Consider the following 21,590-nt stretch of genomic DNA (forward strand, 5'->3'; position numbering starts at 1 on the left):
TCGGCAGCGAGCACTCATCAGTGCCCCCATGGCAAGTGGCTTCCTATTAAAAACTGACCACAATGAACCTTTAAAATTACTTTAAAAACTTCAGCTCTGGGAAGGTTTACAACCTTTAATGACCAGCCCATTTTTTGCGATATGACACTGTGTTACTTTAACTAAAAATTGCGCGGTTGTTCAACACGCTACCCAAATAAAATGTTAGTCCTTTTTTGCCATAAACAGAGCTTTCTTTGTGGTATTTCATCACCTCTGTGGTTTTTAATCTTTTGTGCTATAAACAAAAGAAGACTGACAATTTTGAAAAAAAAAAAAAAAAAAAAAAAAAAACAATATTTTTTAATTTGGTATAAAACCCATCAAATAATAAAATTTTAAAAATCTAATTTCTTTATCACTTTAAGCCAAAATGTATTCTGCTACATATTTTTGGTAAAAAAAATAAATCCCAATCAGCATATATTGATTGGTTTGCACAAAAGTTATAGAGGGTTATTTATGAAAGGCAAATCCACTTTGCACTGCAAGTACACTTAAGGTGCACTTGGAAGTGCAGTCGCTCTAAATCTAAGGGGTAGATCTGAAATTAGTGGAAGCTCTGCTGATTTTATCATCCAATCATGTGCAAGCTAAAATGCTGTTTTTTTAATTTTCCTTACACCCCCCCCCCCTTTACTTCCAAGTGCACTTTCAGTGCAAAGTGGATTTTCCATTAGTAAATAACCCCCATAGTGTCTACTAACTGTGGGATATATTTATGGAATTTTTATTTATTTTTTACTAGTAATGGCGGCAGTCTGCTATTTTGCGGTGGACAAATCAGACACCTGACACTTTTTTGGGAACCAGTGACAACAGGACAGTGATCAGTGCTAAAAATATGCGCAATGTCACTGTACTAATTACACTAGGAAGGGGTTACAATCTAGGGCGATTAAGGGGTTAAATGTGTGTCTAACAAGTGTTAATGTGTGTGCTGTTTTTACTAAGCATGTGAAGTTTTTTACTTGGTGCTTTGCAGAAAGAAAAAAACAGCACATTGCCGCTCTCAGAAGAGAGCCCTGTGTTAGTTTACCTACACAGGGCTCTCTTCGTTTTTGTCCGGAACCGATCATCGGGTGCTGGCAACCAATCGGCAGTCGGAAGCTAATCGCTGCACGGCAGGGGCGTGCGGATCACATATTGGGTACGTGATCTGGCGCAGTGCCCTGCCGCAGTATATCTGCAGTGATCAGTCGTTAAACGGTTAATTAGAGCTGATTAAAGTAAACAAAGGGTTAATAAGGGGTTAAATAGAGGAACCTTTTATTAAAAGAAAGGTAAACTTTTTTTTTCTTTTTTCTTTTTCTTTTTTTACTTCTCAGGTTGCTAAAACTAATTTTATCTGCAGATTATCCTATTGATGTTTCAGATTAATGAACAGAAAGATACAAATGTAACAATATGATAATTTGTATACTTGTAATCTGGAACAGTGTTGTCTATAAACACAGACATCTAGAGTTTCTGACTCTCAGTTTATTGTATTGTATTGCCAGCTTTGATTAATCACAGCTGACAATTACGGTATATTTGGAGAGGGAAGGGGGGGGGGGGTCTCAGAAGCAATGCAGAGACTGGAAATGCTACACACGTTCTGTGTACAATAATGACTTTGTTTTGGGTGTGTGTGTAGCATGCAAAAGTCTGCAAATAATTAAAGTGCTACTAACGTCAAGGTTTTTTTTTCTATTAAAATAACAAACGTGTTATACCTACCTGCTCTGTGCAGTGGTGTTGCACAGAGCAGCCCTGTTCCTCCTCTTCTTGGGTCCCTCCCACCTGGTGAGTGTCCCCACAGCAAGCAGCATGCTATGGGAGCACACAAGCCGAGCTGCAGCTCCGTGTGTCCATTCAGACATGGAGCCGCGGATGGCCCCACCCCCTCTCTCTCATTAGCTAACTGACATTCATTGCCATTGGCCCCGCTGCTGTGTCACAGCCAATCAGGGGGGAGAGTCCCAGGTGGCTGAGGCACTCGTGAACATCGCTGGATCGAGAGGAGGCTCAGGTATTTGGGGGGCTGCTCCACACAGTAGTCATGTCACTAGGCAGAACGGGGAAATGTGTGGTTTACATAGGCATCTCCCCGTTCTGCCTAGTGACACGATCGTGGGGGCCCGCAGGCACGGCCACTTTGTACACGGTGGGCTGTACAGGTACGCCCATTTGCCCACCTCTTTTGTGCCATTGTATATCGGCGTGCAGCACTCAAAGTGATTGTAAATGATTTCACTTTGTAAAACAACCCATTTAGTTTGAAATAGAAATGAAAGGCAAAATATTTGTGTATAAATAAAAAAAAAGATAAATACCTTTTTTTGCTTTTTTTACGTGATCACATTCCCTCTGTTCTTAGATGCCTAAGAGCTGGGGGAGAAGAAGCCGCAGTACACTGAGCTTCCCAGTAAATGGCTGTGCAACAGAGGCGTGTCGGGACAAGTCTAATCATTGGAGGAGAGCATACAAAGTTCCCAGCATAGCTAGAGAACTGACCACACTGTGCGCTATTGCTTAGTGCAGTCAGTTTTTAATAGGAAAGAAGGGGGACTGGCAGGAACACCAAGGATTTCACACAAAGGAAGCAATACAAAGAGAACAGGAGACTTTCTCATACAAGTACATAGTACAGTAGGCACATATCAGGAATATGAAGTGTTGGGGTAACAAAGGCTTTAAGCTTCAACATGTTGAATTAATTTAATTTTTTTTTCCAAACTACAGCTCTCATTAACCCCTTGCTCGCCATTGCCACCTGGCACCCCATTAGGTAGGTGTTAAATGGCAGGCAGTGATTTCCTGATCACGTGGTTTCTGTGGTTGGGGGCTACGGTGTGATGGGGAGCCTGTTCCTGCTAGCTCCCTACTGCAGTGACCTGGATCTGTGGGTGCGAGTGCACAATGAGAGCGCTCTCTGCACATAAGCACACATATGTCCAATGGCTGACCGCTAATACTGTAGAAAATAGGGGACGATAACACTCGGTGATCCTGCCATTGGAGTACACAACATGAACTTCCTAGTATAGGATGACACCTGATTGTTCCCATCTGTCACCCTGCCACATGCTCTCCCAATGGAGGGGCTACAGGTATATCCTACATAAGGAGACTTCCCCTAAGAAATAATATGCACATGTGGCTGCTGTACAATTACATAGGAAGTGGTTGTGAAGAGCCTGCAGAGGGTCAGCAGTGCTGAGATGCTTTAAAGAAAAAACACTTATTTTAAACAGAAACATTGGCGAATGTTCCTGATCCAAACTATGACGTCACCCAGCAGGGATTTGCAAGTAAATATGCAGCTAACATCGTGTGTCAGCAGACCGGTGCAAAGCATGCTGGGAATAGGCCGGCTTTCCGGGTTCCTGTAGTCGGTGACAGCACAGCGATCATCAGATATGGTTGTTCTGAAGGGCATACCGTCCGTGCTTTCCCCGGAGCTGCTGTACACACTGGCCCGCATGGGGCACGGGGATGAGATCGGTGAGACTCCAGGGGAAGGGAATTGTCGGTTGGTAAATGCTGAACGTGACAGCACAAAGCTGCAGAGCCAGGTGCGGCCAGCAGGGGGAGCTCTAGGCTCGGAGTCTTCATTGAAAGTCCAGCAGAGCACAGACAGAGGAAGGGAAGAGATTTCTGAGCAGAAATGTCACCTCTTCCTCAGTGATTGTACGAACTTTCTCGGGTTTTGAATATGTGTCCCTGGGAAATTAGATATATACATATTGCATAAAGGAAATCGTTCTATAACAGTATGGGGAATGTAATGCACTTCCTATCCTTGGTTGACAACGCTCACTGTACTTTATCTATGGAGGAGCAGCGTTGTCACCCTTGGAAGGTGTGCTAAAAACATACCTACTTCCATGTTTCTGGCTGGATGAACAAGATGCCTTGCTCATCCATTAGAAAAGGGAATGTAGGGAGTATTTCACCTCTGTATACTGAGTAAGGATGAGCTCAGGTGTGTTCCCATGCTCCACGTGCAGAGCCCGCCAGGAAGCCGGCGCAGCTTTATCACAGGCAGTGAGACATTGCCCCGATGTGCGGCTGCAGAGATTGGGAAATGTCTCACTGCCTGTGATTAGCGCAGAGCTGCTCCGACTTACTGGTGGGCTCTGCACTTGGAGCATGCAAACACGCCTGAGCTAATCCTTACTAATGAGTTTGCCAAGCTATTCCTAGTAACAGAATTGTTAGTACAACGTGTGTAGGACAAGACTACAGAACACCTCCCACTCGCCTCATCTCCAGAATATAACGGGAGACCTTTTTGGGCTCCTTCACATTTACAGTCCTGCTTACAGAGCAATCCACATTCAGATTGCTCTTCAGAGAGCATTTGCAAACACCGCCTTACTTCCTGCTTTAACCCCTTGATCACCACACTAGCGCTCCGCAATCATGTACATTTAATGCAGTTGCAGGACACTTGCAAAGCGGTTCCATTCACTTGAACGGGGTTGCATTTGGTGGGCATTAAGCCCACTGAAAGTCACAGGGGGTATAATTCCTGCTGTGGCAAAAAAAAAAACACTCTTGACTGCTGCTTTTGCTGCTAAGGCCAGGTTCACACTAGATGCGGCTGTGGCTTGCAGCAGGGGGTCTGGTGCGTTCCCTGATCTCTGTTTCAAGTCAGAATTTTTGCCTGAATTCAGACCTGAAATGGAGCCAAAGAGGCACAGGACCCTTTTCCAGCTGTGTGAACCATCTCCATTGAGAGGCGGCACACTCTTCTGTTATATGAACTTTATGCCGGGAGATCCGCATAAGTGTGAACCCGGTCTTGGGCCCCTTTCACACTGTGGCCGCTTTAGCGCTGTTTACCCCCTTCCTGACCGGAGCACTTTTTGCGATTTGGCATTGCGTCGATTTAACTGACAATTGCGCGGTTGTGCAACATGGCTCCCAAACAAAATTGACCTCCTTTTTTTTCCCACAAATAGTTTTCTTTTGGTGGTATTTGATCACCATCAATTAAAAAAAAAAACGCTCTATGTTTTACTTTTTGCTATAATAAATATCCCCCAAAAATATCTAACAAAACATTTTTTTACTCAGTTTAGGCAGATACTTATTCTTCTACATATTTTTGGTAAAAAAATCGCAATAAGCGATTGTTGATTGGTTTGCGCAAAAGTTATAGCGTTTACAAAATAGGGGATAGTTTTATGGCATTTTTATTAATAATTTTTTCTTTTTTAAATGGCAGAGATTTTTATCGTTACTGCGACATTATGCCGGACACATTAGAAATTTTTGACACATTTTTGGGACTATTGTCATTTATACATCAATCAGTGCAATACAAATGCATGGATTCCTGTGTAAATGACACTGGCAGTGAAGGGGTTAACCACTAGGTGGCAGTGTAGGGGTTAATTGTGTCCTAGGGGTGTGTTTCTAACTGTGGGGGGGCGTGACTGTGTGTGACACGTCACTGATCTCTGCTCCGATCACAGGGAGCACAGATCAGTGACACTGTCAGTAGGCAGAACGGAGAGATGCTTGTTTACATTAGCATCTCTTCGTTCTTCCTCCCTGTGAAGCGATCGCATGTATCCTGGCCACGAGTCTGCGGGACCCGACTCACGGAGCACACGCCGCCGGCTGCCTCTTAAAGGGCAACATACAGGTATGTGATTCTGCCTGTACGAGCCCTTCTGCCGACGTATATCGGCGTGATGCTGTCGGCAAGCGGGTAAGCGTCACTTTTCAGCCACTAGTGGGTAGAGCTGCACAATTAATCGTCAAGAATCGTTATCGCGATCTTGACTAAAGTGTTTCACAATTCTTTCTATGCAAAGATTTATCTCTGCTCTTCTGAAGCCACAGCCCTCAAAAGAAAGGAAGAGAAAATCTGGGCAGTCTACCAGGAATCAAAACATTCTTTATCAGTTGAACTCAAGTATAAACATTGTAGCAATTTGTCAAAGGAATAGACTGTGTGTAAAGCCCCATACACACTATCCGATTATCTGCTGAGTTTTTCCTTCAGATTTACCAAAACCATGTAGTAGAAGGGCCTGCCTGATTGCATACACATTGAAACTCTTAAGGTTTGTCCTCATATTATATGGTTTTGGTAAATCTGAAGGAAAAACTCAGCAGATAATCTGATAGTGTGTATGGGGCTTAAGGCTTCCATCACATGGTCGTGTCCGTGTATGGGGCCTGCTCTGCTCAGCAGGGGATCGCTCCGTCGATCCCCGCTGAGCAGGAAGATGACAGGTCTGGACCTGTTAGAGCGCAGCTCTCCCCTATGGGGGATCGGATGAGGACGGACCGTAGAGTCCGTTATCACCCGATCCGCAGACAGATGGAAAAGTGGGTTTTTCCTCCGTCGCACTTTTTCGGAGTGGGTCGGATGTCAGTAGACATGTCACTGCTGACATCCGACGCTCCATAATGGTCTATGGAGCGTCTGTTCAGATCCGCCTAAAAAACTGACAGGTGGACCTGAACGGACAGTCTGTGTGAAAGAGGCCTAAGTGAAAAAGTTTAACCACTTAACCACTTAATAACCGCCCTATAGCCAAATGACGGCTACAGGGCGGTTTCTTAACGTCATATGACGGCCTCCCAGAATTCCGCTCTCGCGCGCCCCCTGGGGCACTCATAGCGGCCGTTTACCACGTGATCGCTCCGTCAAATGACGGATTGATCACTTGTAAACAAACCGGCGTCATGTTATGACGCCGGTTCCTCCCTCCCCCTCTCTGTACCGATCGGAACAGCGGAGGGGGAAGAGATCGGTGTCAGCAGCGATGTGGGCTGCATCTGCAGTGCCCACATAGCTGCTCACCGAAAATTAACCCCTGAATTCCCTGCAAATACTCTGCAATACCCTGCCATTACTCTGCATTACTCTGCAATACCCTGAAATACTCTGCAATACTCTGCAATACCCTGCATTACTCTGCATTACTCTGCATTACTCTGCAATACCCTGCAATACCCTGCATTACTCTGCATTACTCTGCATTACTCTGCAATACTCTGCAACACTCTGCATTACTCTGCATTACTCTGCATTACCCTGCAATACCCTGCATTACCCTGCAATACCCTGCATTACTCTGCATTACTCTGCAATACCCTGCATTACCCTGCAATACCCTGCATTACTCTGCATTACTCTGCAATACCCTGCAACGCTCTGCAACACCCGCCAATACCCTGCAACACTCTGCAATGCTCTGCAACACCCTCCAATATCCTGCAATGCTCTGCAACGCCATACTCTGAGATACCCAGCCATACTCTGAGATACCCAGCCATAGTCGGTGATACCCTGCAATACCCAGCCATAGACACCCCCCCTCCCGCCGCCCTCCGGTGCTTCTACCGACTCGCCAATACGATCAAATCCAGAATCTTTTTTTTTTTTTTTTTCAGGCTTCCCAGCTTAGAGGTGAGATGCGGGGTCTTATTGACCCCATATCTCACTGTAAAGAGGACCTGTCATGCCATATTCCTATTACAAGGGATGTTTACATTCCTTGTAATAGGAATAAAAGTGATCAAAAAATTTATTTTTGGGGAAAAAAATGTCAAACTAAAATAAATAAAGTAAAATGAACAATAAATTTTTTTTTTTTTAAAGCGCCCCTGTCCCCATGTGCTCGCATGCAGAAGCGAACGCATACGTAAGTCCCGCCCACATATGAAAACGGTGTTCAAACCACACATGTGAGGTATCGCTGCGAACGTTAGAGCGAGAGCAATAATTCTAGCCCTAGACCTCCTCTGTAACTCAAAACATATAACCAGTAAAAAAAAAAATTAAATCGTCGCCTATGGGGATTTTTAAGTAGCGACGTTTGGCGCCATTCCACGAGCGTGTGCAATTTTGAAGAGTGACATGTTAGGTATCGATTTACTCGGTGTAACTTCATCTTTCACATTATGCAAAAATTGGGCTAACTTTACTGTGTTTTTTTTTTTTTTAAGCACAAAACAGTTTTTTTTCCAAAAAAAAAGCATTCGAAAAATAGTTGCGCAAATACCGTGCGAGATAAAAAGTTGCAACGACCACCATTGTATTCTCCAGGGTGTTTGCTAAAAAAACATATATAATGTTTTGGGATTCTATGTAATTTTCTAGCAAATAAATGATGATTTTTACATGTAGGAGAGAAATGTCAGAATTGTCCTGGGTGCTCCAGAATGCCTGATGGCGCTGCCTGCATGTTGGGCCTCTGTATGTGGCCACACTGTGTAAAAGTCTCACACATGTGGTATCACCGTACTCGGGAGTAATAGCAGAATGTGTTTTAGGGTGTAATTTGTGGTATGCATATGTTGTGTGAGAAATAAACTGATAATATGACAATTTTGTGAAAAAAAAAAAAAAAGTAAAAAAAATCTTGATTTTGCAAAGAATTGTGGGAAAAAATGACAACTTCAAAAAACTCATCATGCCTCTTACTAAATACCTTGGAATTTCTTCTTTCCAAAAAGGGGTCATTTGGGGGGTAGTTGTACTTTTCTGGCATGTTAGGGTCTCAAGAATTGAAATAGGCCATCAGTACTTCAGGTGTGATCAATTTTCAGATATTGGCACCATAGCTTGTGGACTCTATAACTTTCACAAAGACCAAATAATATCCACCAATTTGTACTTATTTTTACCAAAGATATGTAGTAGTATAAATTTTGGCCAAAATTTATGAAGAAAAAATTACTAATCTGCTAAATTTTATAACAGAAACGAAGAAAAATTCATTTTTTTACAGAATTTTCTGTATTTTTTCTTTTATAGCACAAAAAATAAAAAACCCAGCGGTGATTAAATACCACCAAAAGAAAGCTCTATTTGTGTGAAAAAAAGGGCAAAAATTTCATATAGGTCCAGTGTTGCATGACTGAGTAATTGTCATTCAAAATGTGAGAGCACCGAAAGCTGAAAATTGGTCTGGTTATTAAGGGTGTTTAAGTGCCCAGTGGTCAAGTGGTTAAAGTGGTTGTAAACCCTTACAAACCACTTTGACCTACAGGTAAGCCTAGATTAAGGCTTACCTGTAGATCCAAGAAATATCTCCTAAACCTACACGGTTTAGGAGCTATTTGCCGAAAGAAAGGCACCGCTGTCTATGGCGCATGCACCGTAGACAGTGGCGCGCAGGAGCACTGAGTGCGCAGCTGTCAATGGCGATATGCTGCGAGTGGCGGCTCCCGTGCGCATACGCATGAGTGACGTCATCGCAGCTTAGTCGAACGACAGCGGCGGAGCAGCAAGACCCACCGAGAAGATGGATGCTCCGGACTGCAGGGGACAGCGGTGACTTTGCTGGCTCCTGTGTCAGGTAAGTGACACATAATGGACTACTATGCGATGCATAGTAGTATATTATGCTTTACCTTTGCAGGGAATCAAAGAGGAAGTAAACCCATTAGGGTTTACTTCCTCTTTAAACACTAATCCTTTTTCTGACATTTGTTGGTTTCAAGTTAAAATCATTTTTGTTAGCTAGAAAATTACTTAGAACCCCCAAACATTATATATATTGTTTTAGTAGACACCCTAGAGAATAAAATGGTGGTTGTTGCAATATTTTATGTCACACTGTATTTGCGCAGCCATCTTTCAAATGCAATTTTTTTTAGAAAAAAATTACTTTAGTGAATTAAAAAAAAAAAAAAACTATCCAGTAAAGTTAGCCCATTTTTTTGTATAATGTTGAAGATTTTATGTTGTGAGAATCATGATCTTTTTATTCTAAGCAAAAAAAATCGTGATTCTCATTTTGGCCAGAATCGTGCCGCTCTACTAGTGGGGTATTTTAACCCCAAAGAAGGGGTTAAAAACTCCTGTTTTGTGGCACATTCAAAGTGCTTTTCATGCACATTTTGGAAGCGCTGCCTATTCATTCAAATGCCCAGGGGGTTTTGGGTGTGAAAGGGGCAGTGGTTGGGGGGGGGGGGTGTTATACTGCCCCCAGCCACTAGTGTGAAGGAGCCCTTCTAGTTCACAGAGAGAGCTGAGAACAATGATCATTGATAAGGGTGCAGCAGAGGAAAGATCTCAACCTGGAGCAATGGGTCATTTTGCACTTATAGAACAGGTATAAAAAGCACTTTCTATGGTATATTTAAGGTGTAAAAACACTTTGGCCTCCCAGAAGCTTTTGCTGTAATGTGTACATATGCACCGTGCATTTGCATTTTGTGGCACACTATGGGGTTGATTTTCGAAAGGCAAATCCGCTGTGTACTACAAGTGCACTTAGAAGTGCAGTCGATGTAGGTCTGAGGTGAGGATCTGAAATGAGGGGAAGCTCTGCTGATTTCTATCATCCAGTCATGTGCAAGCAAAAAGGTTGTTTTTTATTTTTCTTGCTTGTCCCCATCGGATCTACAGCAACTGCACTTCCAAGTGCACTAGCATTGCACTTGTAGAGCACAGTAGATTTGCCTTTAGTTAATAACCCCCTTTTGTCTTTTAAGGTGCCCCCCTCCAACACTGCTCCCTTATTGATCTGTTGGTGACAATGAGGATGAGCTCAAGCATGTTCAGACAGGAGTCCAAACCCATCTGAGCTATACCCCCAGAAAGCAGACAAACTCGACAGCCAATCATGGGCAGTGGGGGCATCCACCCACCTCCCCTCCACCCATCCTTGCAGCCACACGGATACACTTCCCTTGTATATCTACAGCAGTGTTGCAGAGCATGCCTCCGCTGCCTGTGATTGGTCAGCTTTGGCAGCTTCTTGGGGATGGTGATGGACTTGTGTCTGAACATGCCTGAGCTCATCCCTATTAGTGACACTTCCATCTTCTCCCTGGCCTCTTGTGGGTTCATGAGTCTTTGGCCTTCTTGATTAGCTGGGCACTGTTTATGTCTATACATGTGCAAACAGTGATATATATCTCCTATGCCTTATAATCCTGTACCAAAAAGCTGCTAGCAGGCAGGAGGCGACATTATATGGCATAGGAGACATACTGTACATAGAGGAATTTATAAAGAGTGTGGTAGATAGTCAGACCTTAATGCCACAATTGTTGGTGCTTACAGCATACGTATTCGTATACCTTCCGGTAACAGGTACATGAATCCATCTCAGTAGGCACTGAGGCACAGAGTTACTGAGCTCTCTGCTTGGCCACATACAGTGCTTTGAAAAAGTATCCATAGCCCTTGAAATTTTGTCATGTTACAACCAAAAACGTTAATGTATTTTATTGAGATTTTATGTGATAGACACAAAGTGGCCCATAATTGTGAAGTAGAAGGAAAATGATAAATGTTTTTTTTTTTTTTTTTACAAATATGTGAAAAGTGTGGCATACATTTGTATTCAGCCCCCCTGAGTCAATACCTTGTAGAACCACCTTTCGCTGCAATTACAGCTGTAAGTCTTTTTGGACATCCAGAGAGTGACTTTTTTGCCCATTCTTCTTTGAAAAAAACTGTAGCTCAAGCTTTGTCAGATTAGACGGAGAGCATCTGTGAACAACAACTTTCAAGTCTTTCCACATAGTCTTAATTGGATTTAGGCCTTTACTTTGACTGGGCCATTCTAACTCATGAATATGCTTTGATCTAAACCATTCCAATATTGCTCTGGCTGTATGTTTAGGGTTGTTGTCTTGCTGGAAGGTGAACCTCTGTCCCAGTCTCAAGTCTTTTGAAGGTTTTCTTCTAAGAATGCGCAGAATTTGGCTCCTTCCATCTTCCTATCAACTCTGACCAGCTTCTCTGTCCCTGCTGAAGAAAAGCATCCCTCCAACATGATGCTGCCACCATGTTTCACGGTGGGGATGGTGTGTTAGTTTTCCACCACACATAGCGTTTTTCTTTTAGGCCAAACAGTTTAATTTTGACCAGAGCACCTTCTTCTCAACTTTTGCTGTGTCCCTCACATGGCTTTTCGCAAAATGAAAACGGGACTTCTTATGGCTTTCTTTCAACAATGGCTTTCTTCTTGCCACTTTTCCATAAAGGCCAAATTTGTGGCGTGCACGAATAATAGTGGTCTTGTGGACAGATTCTCCCACCTGATCTGTGGATCTCTGCAGCTCCTCCAGAGTTACCATGGGCCTCTTGGCTGCTTCTCTGATTAATGTTCCCCTTGCCCGGCCTGTCATTTTAGATGGATGGCCAAGTCTTTGTAGGTTTGCAGTTGTGCCACACTCTTTCCATTTTCAGATGTTGGATTGAACCGTGCTCCATGAGATGTTCAAAGCTTGGGATATTTTTTTATATTCTAACATGGCTTGCTTTAAACTTCTACACAACTTTATCCCTGACCTGTTTTGTATGTTCCTTGGCCTTCATGATGCTGTTTGTTCACTTAGGTTATCTAACAAACCTCTGAGGGCTTCACAGAACAGCTGTGTTTTTATTGAGATGAAATTACTCACAGGTGAACTCTATTTACTAATTAGGTGACTTCTGAAGGCAATTGGTTCCACTAGATTTTAGTTAGGAGTATCAGAGTAAAAGGGGCTGAATACAAATGTATGCCACACTTTTCACATATTTAATTGTAAAAAAAAAAATCAAAACCATTTATCATTTTCTTCCCACTTTACAATTATTGTCCCACTTTGTGTTGGTCTATCACATAAAATCCCAATAAAATACATTTAAGTTTTTTGGTTGTAACATGACAAAATGTGGAAAACGTCAAGGGATATGAATACTTTTTCAAGGCACTGCAGGTGGGTGCATCAACTCAGGAGTTTTGTTGTGGGATGGGGGGATACTGATGGGGAATTCTGAAAGACTAGTGCCCCATCAGGTCAGCCTCTCCTGTGATTGACCAGTGAAGAGCAGTGGGTGGGTTCCATGGTCGTTAGACAGTCCAACAGCGGATATGAAATTTGCACACTGTCAATCACAAGGCAGTTGGAGCTGATGGGGAACTGGTCTCCCAGCTTCCCTATTAGTCCACTGTCCAAGTTTAGCCCCATACTTCCTAGTTACAATGAAGAAAATACAAAACATCCCCTCCTTACAACTCTGACTTGTACACATGGATCGAAATTTGCCTAGTTCAGCAGGGACCAGCCGAATTTCTGTGTGTGGCCCTCCCTGTTTGACCAAAGTCAGTCGGGACTGTTGGAAAACCTTCATTGGTTCAGACCACTGGCTACATAGTTAGGTTGAATAAAGACACCAGTCCAACCTGAGTACACACTCACATTGGTCCCTACCCTCAAGGAGCCCACAATCCAAGGTCCCCAACTCACATTCATGTACTAGGGCCATTTTTTTAGGACAGAAGCCAATTAGCGTACCAGCATGTCTTTTTGGAGTGAGGGGGGAAGCTGGAGTACCCAGAGAAAACCCACGCAGGCACAGGGAGAACATGCAAACTCCAGGCAGGTAGTGTCGTGGTTGGGATTCAAACCAGCGACCCTTTTTACTGATAGGCAAGAGTGCTACCCAGTACACCACTGTGCCGCCCTAACAGCTACAACATTGATCAGTGTATTCTGACATCAGAGAAGTCCCTGCTGTCAGAATGCAATGGCAAAGCTATTCCTCCATTCACTTTATTGGTGTGGATGGGGAAATGCGTTTGTTCTTCAACCAAAATAAAGTGTGTATACCCAACTTAAGGCCCCCTTCACATCTGGGTGATTTCGGGATTGTGGCAGAATTATTGCGATTCTGCCCTTGATCACAAAACACAGGTTCGTGTACCATTATTTTCAGTGACACCTAAAATGCAGTGGGTTTTTGCTTGAATTGTCACACAATTTGAACCTGTGTTTTGCAATTGTAGTACATTTTGAGATCGCGGGCAAAATCGCTGTGATTCTGCTGCAATCCAAAAACGCCCAGTTGTCAACGGGGCCTAAAACTAAAATAAACCCATCGATTTAGCGGTTTCAAAAAACAGGTAAAAGTTACATTCATGACATGCTGGAAATGCTAACTGTCACATTTGTTTGTGCTCTCAACCAAACTGTCAAATCATCAAATGGCTAGCGCCATAACTGATCACATGTGCATTACCTTGGCAGTTGCAGATCAAACAGAGGCTAAGATTGGCAGCTTTCTTGGCTGAAAAGGATAGAAGTGTTTAGTTGCGCTTTAGGCCAACTTAGAATTGATCCTAATTACTTTTTGTTATCAATGTACCGACAGTAATTCTTTATAAATTGAATGCGGTTATAGAGTCACAAAGTGAAAATGGCACAAATTAAAACTACCTAAATCTGTGGCATGTATCAAAACTGTTAATGAGCCCTTCTCAAGGCCTTCATGAATTTGGTGCAGGAATCTCTAATGGGCCAATAAAGCCAGAAAAGTGTCACAAATGCTTTATTAAATTACCCCAATGTGCAAGGGAATACATAATGAAGGCCCCTTGAATCGCTTTAGAGCCCTTTTCACACCAAGGGTGTTTTGCAGGCGCTATAGCGTTAGAAATAGCGCCTGCGATCCACACTTAAACTGCTGCACCATTCATTCCAGTGTGAAAGCCCCGAGGGCTTTCACACCGGAGCGGTGCGCTAGCAGGACATCAGAAAAAGTCCTGCCAGCAGCTTCTTTGGAGCGGTGAAGGAGCGGTGTGTTTACCGTTCCTCCACCGCTGCTCCCCATTGAAATCAATGGGGCAGCAAGGCTATACCACTGGCAAAACACCGCTATTGCGGCGTATTGCAGGCTGTTTTAGCCCTTTCTCGGGCGGTAAAAGAACCCCGCTAGTGGCCGATGGTAAAACGCTGCTAAAAATAGCTGCGTTTTACCGCCAACGCTATAGGCTCTGGTGTGTGAAAGGGGTCTTGGGGAAAGGGAGCCATGACTGCTGGAAGCATGGCATCACTGTGGGTGTGAACCTAAAAGGGGAGTTAAGAAGCTCTCTTAGGATTGGCTACAAGACCTGAGGTGACTGGGTGGAGCCTGAACTCTAGGAAAAGGCTATGCTGAGGCACATTCAACTATTCTGAGGAGTTTCGGCTGTCATAAGAGTTGCTCATTCTCCCAGCCGTTGTGATGTTTTGTCACAGCTTTATTGGCGGGTTTGACCTTGCCAGCAATTGATGTTGCTTTATGGGCTATGCCCTCAAGTTAAATTCTGGTGTCAGTCTAATGCCTGTCTGGCATTGATGGTAAGGACAGGCCTCTTAGACTATGTGAGTTTATATTTATGGGTGCTCATGGTATACTGTGAATGGCATTGTTTGGTAACATTTGGAAAGTTGTCCTTTTGAAAAGTTCAATAAAGCTGTGGCCTTGCCCTATTTCCAACTTAATCAACTTCTGTGTCTTTTTTTTTGGGGGGGGGGGGGGGGTAAGGTATTGGTTTATTAGTTGGTCAATAATGAGCCTATGCTTCTTAGCAGTCAAGGGTATATACAACACTGTTTAGAATTCCATTATGGCTTCACTCCACAAATGTCAGTGTAGGTGACAGATTTTTGTACCTGTTGAACACAGGTACATGAATTTGGGGCAAGCACTGCGTGTGAAGATGCACTGAGACTGGACTGTCCATATTATGGACATCCCTTTCTCAGTTCAGACGAGGTCCCTCCCTCTGAAGCAGCTGTTGCACAGAAAACATGGCAGCCAAGTAGTTTGGAAACTGGGTGGACGTAGGTGGACTCGGGATAAAGAGAGACAAGTTCCTCATCAAGTCTGCTCCCTAATGTCCCTAACAGCATTACTTGGTTTACTAATATAACACCAGCAAGACAATGATGGTCTCTATGTTGCATAAAAGAGTGTGTGTATGTGTGTGTATATGTTAGAGGTCGACCGATATGGGTTTTTCTCTGGCCGATGCCGATATTTAGAAATCATTGTGGCCGATGGCCGATATATGATGCCGATTTTTTTTTTTTTTCGGCCAATATGTTAGGACGGTTTTTTTTTTATCCCCCTTCATCTCATAAAACCCAACAGACACCTTTCCCACTGGGGCGTTTTTTTAGGTGCTTTTGGGCTAAAAATAGCGCCTGTAAAGTGCCTGCAAAACAGCTCCCCTGCAGTCTGTGTGAAAGACAGAGTGCTTTCACACTGAGGCGAGGCGCTGGCAGGATGTTAAAAAAAAAAAAAAAAAAAAAAAAAAAAGTCCTGCAAGCAGCACGTTTGGAGTGGTGTATACCACTCCTCCACCACTCCTGCCCATTGATATTAAGGGGCACCACTGCCGACGCGCATGCAATGTGATTTGGCAGTGGTGCTTCACGGGCGCATTTAACCTCTTCTTCGGCCGCTAGCTGGGTTATATGCGTGCCACTAGCAGCCGAATAGCACCGCTAAAATGATGGTAAAGTGCTGCTAAAACTAGCAGCATTTTACCATCAACTCCTGCCCGCTCCAGTGTGAAAGCAGCCTATAAAATAAAAACAGGTAGTCAAAACTTTTGGTCGAAAAACAAAATGGGCTAACTTTACTGTTAGTTTTTTTTTTTTTAATCATTTAGTGTATTTTTTTCCCCCAAAAAAAATGCATTTGAAAGACCTCTGCGCAAATGCCGTGTGACATAAAATGTTGCAACAACCGCTATTTTATTCCCTAGGATCTCTGCTAAAAAATATATATAATTTTTTGGGGGTCTAAGTGATTTTCTGGCAGAAAATACAGGACTTTTACTTATAAGCAACAAGTGTCAGAAAAGATTTAGTCTTTAAATGGTTAAACTGAGAACTCTACACACAGAGTTGAGTTAAGTGTAAACATTGTATCTTTTTGCTCTTTTCTTGGCAGACTGCCCAGAGAGGAAACCAGTGCTTCTATGAAGACTCAGGCAACTTGCACTGACTTCTATTACAGAAGTCATTTCCAAGTCGTGCTGTTCTAAATCGGCCTTTTTATCAGCTCAATCGGCCGATGCCGATTAATCAAAAAACTGCAAATATCGGCCGATATATCGGTCGACCTCTAGTATGTGTGTGTGTGTGTGTATATATATATATATATATATATATATAAAATACACACACATAGAGGCCATCTTTATGTATAGCAACAATAAATTTTTTTCAGATCCTCAGAGTTCTTTGCCATCAGGTGCCATTTTGAACTTCCAGTGATCAGTATGAGATTGAGATCAATAACACCAAATTTAACACACCTGCTCCCCATTAACACCTGGGACCTTGCAACACTAACAAGTCACATGACATCGGGGAGGGAAATTGCTAATTGGTCCCGATTTGGACATTTTTCACTTAGTGGTATACTCAGTGGTGTATTTAGGGTTTGTGCTGCCTTAGGCCTGACTTAACTCGTGCACCCCCTATTTTAAATATGAACCACCCCTTCCTTTCAAGGCCACATCCCTTCCTTTTTAAGACCCGCCCTGTCAAGGAGCACAGAGAGGGACGCCACGGGAGGAGGAAAGACGGACATTGCGAGAAGAGGACAGAGAGGGATGTTGTAGCGGTCAATAAGCCTTACAGAATAGCAGGTTAGGCATGGCTCAGTCCGTAGGAACAGTAGTGGATAATGGCCAACAGGCCCACTTACCAGCCACAGCAAAACCGCATCAGTAATCCCTCTGGCTGGATGTTTGCTCACTCTGGGTTGCCCAGGCTGACTCTAGTCAGTAGTGTAGCATGGCTACCCTGGCAGTGGCTCTTTCTCCCTTTTTGGTGGTGCGGGTACAGTGTGGCCCCCCCTCTGGTGGTGCGGGTACAGCGTGGTTCTCTCTCTGCTAGTGTGGTTACAGCGTGGCTTCTCTTGTGGTGTGCGTACAGCGTGGCTCCCTCTCTGGTGGTGCGGGTACAGCGTGGCTCTCTCTTTGGTGGTGCGGGTACAGCGTGGCTCTCTCTTTGGTGGTGCGGTTACAGCGTGGCTCCCTCTTTGGTGTGTGTACAGCATGGCTCTATCTGCCCTCCCCCAGCACAGTCCTCCTTTTTCTCTTCTCCTGTAGCAATCTGCAGTTTGCCGGTTTCCAGGTCCCCCCCCCCCCAAGAGTGCATGCATGCTGGGGGACCGTAGCCTGCTGTTTGTGGACACACTGGGGCCACCAATCTTCTGGGACTACATTTCCCATGATGCCCACCCCCGTGTGTTCTTATTGACCCTCTGCCGTGGCCAATGGGGAGGGAATCGGAGTGGGCAGAAAGCAGGGCAGCGCTTCTCCTGTTCAATTTCTGCTGACAGGAGAAGTGAGGGGGGCGAGCGGGGGAACTACAAACCAGGTTTACAGAAGTGTGAGGGGTGTACTCACTTTTGTGAGATACTGTACATACATACACACACTCACAAAAGTGAGTACACCCCTCACATTTTTGTAAATATTTTATTATATCTTTTCATGTGACAACACTGAAAACACTTTGCTACAATGTAAAGTAGTGAGTGCACAGCTTGTATAACGGTGTAAATTTGCCGGCCCCTCAAAATAACTGAACACACAGCCATTAATGTCTAAACCGTTGTCAACAAAAGTGAGTACACCCCTAAGTGAAAATGTCCAAATTGGCCATTTTCCCTCCCTGGATTCATGTGACTCGTTAGTGTTACAAGGTCTCGGGTGTGAATGGGGAGCAGGTGTATTAAATTTGGTGTTATTGCTCTCACTCTCTCATACTTGTCACTGGAAGTTCAACATGGCACCTCATGGCAAAGAACTCTGAGGATCTGAAAAAAAGTTGCTCTACATAAAGATGGCCTAGGCTATAAGAAGATTGCCAAGATCCCGAAGCTGAGCTGGTGGCCAAGACCATACAGTTGTTTAACAGGACAGGTTCCACTCAGAACAGGCCTCGCCAAGTTGAGTGCACATGCTCAGCGTCATATCCAGAGGTTGTCTTTGGGAAATAGACGTATGAGTGCTGTCAGCATTTCTGCAGAGGTTGAAGGTGTGTGTGTGTGGGGGGGGGGGGGGGGGGTCAGCCTGTCAGTGCTCAGACCATATGTCACACAGTGCATAAAATTGGGCTGCATGGCTGTCATCCCAGAAGCAAGCCACTTAAGTGCACAAGAAAGCCTGCAAACAGTTTGCTGAAGACAAGCAGACTAAGGACATGGGTTACTGGAACCATCTCATGTGGTCTGATGCGATCAAGATAAACATATTTGGTTCAGATGGTGACAAGCGTGTGTGGTGGCAACCAGGTGAAGAGTACAAAGACAAGTGTGTCTTGCCTACAGTCAAGCATGGTGGTGGGAGTGTCATGGTCTGGGGCTGCATGAGTGCTTCCGGCACTGGGGAGCTACAGTTCATTGAGGGAACCATGAATTCCAAGATGTACTGTGAGATACTGAAGCATAGCATGATCCCCCTGCCTTCAGAGACTGGGCCGTATTCCAACATAACAACCCCAAACATATGTCCAAGACAACCACTGCCTTGTTAAAAAAGCTGAGGGTAAAGTTGATGGACTGACCAAGCATGTCTCCAGACCTAAACCCTATTGAGCATCTGTAGGGCATTTTCAAATGGAAGGTGGAGGAGCGCAAGGTCTCTAACATCCACCAGCTACACAATGTCATCATGAATGAGGACTCAAGTGGCAACCTGTGAAGCTCTGGTGAACTCCATGCCTAAGAGGGTTAAGGCAGTGCTGGAAAATAATGGTGGCCACACAAAACATTGACATTTTCACTTAGTGGTGTACTCACTTTTGTTCCCAGCGGTTTAGACATGAATGGCTGTGGGTTGAGTTATTTTGAGGGGACAGACAATTGACACTGTTATACAAGCTGTACACTTACTACTTTACATTATAGCAAAGTGTCATTTCTTCAGCGTTGTCACATAAAAAGATAGAATAAAATATTTACATAAATGTGAGGGGTGTACTCACTTTTGTGAGATACTGTAAATATATTAGATAGACACCAATCATTTTCAATGCTTTTGTGATCCTTACATTTCTTTCTCAGTTCTTGCAGATGCCAATTTCCCAGTGTCCTCAATAAGCCGTTCTGGACCAGAACTTATTCGAGCAGATGGTAAATTTTAAGTTTACCCATTTCTTGGTGATTTATATTTACTTAATATGCACATCTGTTTGGTGTTGAGCATATTATGTTAAGAGTCTGTGATTTTTTTTTAAATGTAAGCTTTAGCTTTTTTTATTAAACTCTTCCACCATTCTTAAGGTGAATGCAGCCATATGAAAGCGCTTGAAACAACATAGATGAGTACAGTCCATAAAACTTTTTTTTTTTTTTTTTTGGACAAGCATTTAGAGTGTATCCGGTTCTTATATGGTCCAAGCAGTACTGCTACACAAAGCTTTAGCAGAATGTTTAAAAAAAGCAATCTCTGGAAAAAAAAAAAAAGCATACTAGGGAATTCATTAAGAGATTATCACTCTTTAGAATACGTTGAGCCTACACATGACAAACATTGGTGCATGCCCAAAATTCATGTACCTGTTGGAAACAGGTACATTAATTTGGGACAGGAAAAGGTATTTGTCATGCAGAGGTGCATGGAGCCTGGAGTATCCATATGGACACTGAGGAGTCAGATCACCTTCTATTGAAATCTTATCCAAGCTTTAAACCCTTACATATACCCAGCGAAGTGAACAGCCTCACATGATACACAGAGATGAAACAAATCTCCCTACATAAGTTTTACATGTATATCTGCTGTCTTCAGCTTTCTATATTCTTTAGAAAGTGCATTTGTTAGAAATGTTTCTTTTTGTTTCAGCAGCCAGTGATAGGGCAGTCTTGGCATACACTGTGTGTAAGCTGTTTGGAGGAAAGGCACACACCCCCTCTCTACCTTGGCAGAAGAATGAAGAAACCTGCAGAGCTGTGCTGTGAATAGACAAGCTTTCTGCTAATTTATTTATAGCACCCTACCTGACACAAAATTTCAGCTGCTTTTATCTCCTGTGTTGGAGAACTTGTCAGAAGTTATCATGCTGATAACAGAGGACATGGGATTTATTGCTTTGGAGAGAGATAAGTAAACACTACAGATATATGTGCCCAGGTTAGATTTCATGAATGGGGTTTATATCCACTTTAAGGATACCATTGCTACCCTTTTTGATGCTGTACGCTCTTCTTTAGCATTACAGCAGCCTTAATCTGCTCAACTCAGGGTCTCCTACAATGGGGTTCCTACAGTTGCTCAAGCCTGCTAATACCCTCCAAGTCCACTTTGTTTTAGAGCCCATCTTATATGATGACTAGCTTCACCTTGGAAAGCTGTTTGCTGCTCCAAATTTTTTGCTTCATGCAAAAATACAGTCTCTGTCGTGGATCCTGCCATCTCTCATATTACCCACATGCTAATGATTCCTATGGAGTATAATCCTGTGTTCAAGGACCAAGTAAACAAAAGGTCCTCTTTAACACCTCTTTAACCACTTGCCTACAGGGCACTTTCATCCCCTTCCTGCTCAAGCCATTTTTCAGCTTTCAGCGTTGTCACATTTTGATTGACAATTGCCATGCTACACTAAACCCAAACAAAATTTTTATCATTTTCGTCACTCAAATGGAGCTTTCTTTTGGTAATATTTAATCATTGCTGTTTTTTTTTATTTTTTACAAATAAAATTTTGAAAAAAAAAATGTTTTTCACTTTTTTTTCTGTCAGTACATTTTGTAACTAAGTAATTTTTTGCCTTCACTGATGTGCGCTGATGAGGCGGCA

General features: G+C 43.4%; 1 protein-coding gene across 4 annotated transcripts in view; it reads left to right on the top strand.

Annotated features, from left to right (window-relative positions):
* Positions 1–3,357: 3,357 nt before the first annotated feature.
* Positions 3,358–21,590, top strand: part of FUOM (fucose mutarotase) — a 98,998-nt gene continuing 80,765 nt past the window's right edge. For 2 of the 4 annotated variants that reach the window (XM_077454848.1, XM_077454850.1), the window contains exons 1-2: positions 3,364–3,528; positions 19,853–19,921. In XM_077454848.1, the coding sequence (XP_077310974.1) occupies positions 3,444–3,528; positions 19,853–19,921 (154 nt within the window). In that variant the 5' untranslated portion in view covers positions 3,364–3,443. Of the gene's footprint in view, positions 3,600–19,852; positions 19,922–21,590 lie in introns of all 4 variants that reach the window. The other 2 variants (XM_077454852.1, XM_077454851.1) reach the window with 2 other exon arrangements.

The sequence above is a fragment of the Lithobates pipiens genome, unplaced genomic scaffold, assembly GCF_037356315.1.
Source record: "Lithobates pipiens isolate NorthernLeopardFrog02 unplaced genomic scaffold, aLitPip1_a1.2 Scaffold_25, whole genome shotgun sequence".
NCBI classification, from domain to species: domain Eukaryota; kingdom Metazoa; phylum Chordata; class Amphibia; order Anura; family Ranidae; genus Lithobates; species Lithobates pipiens.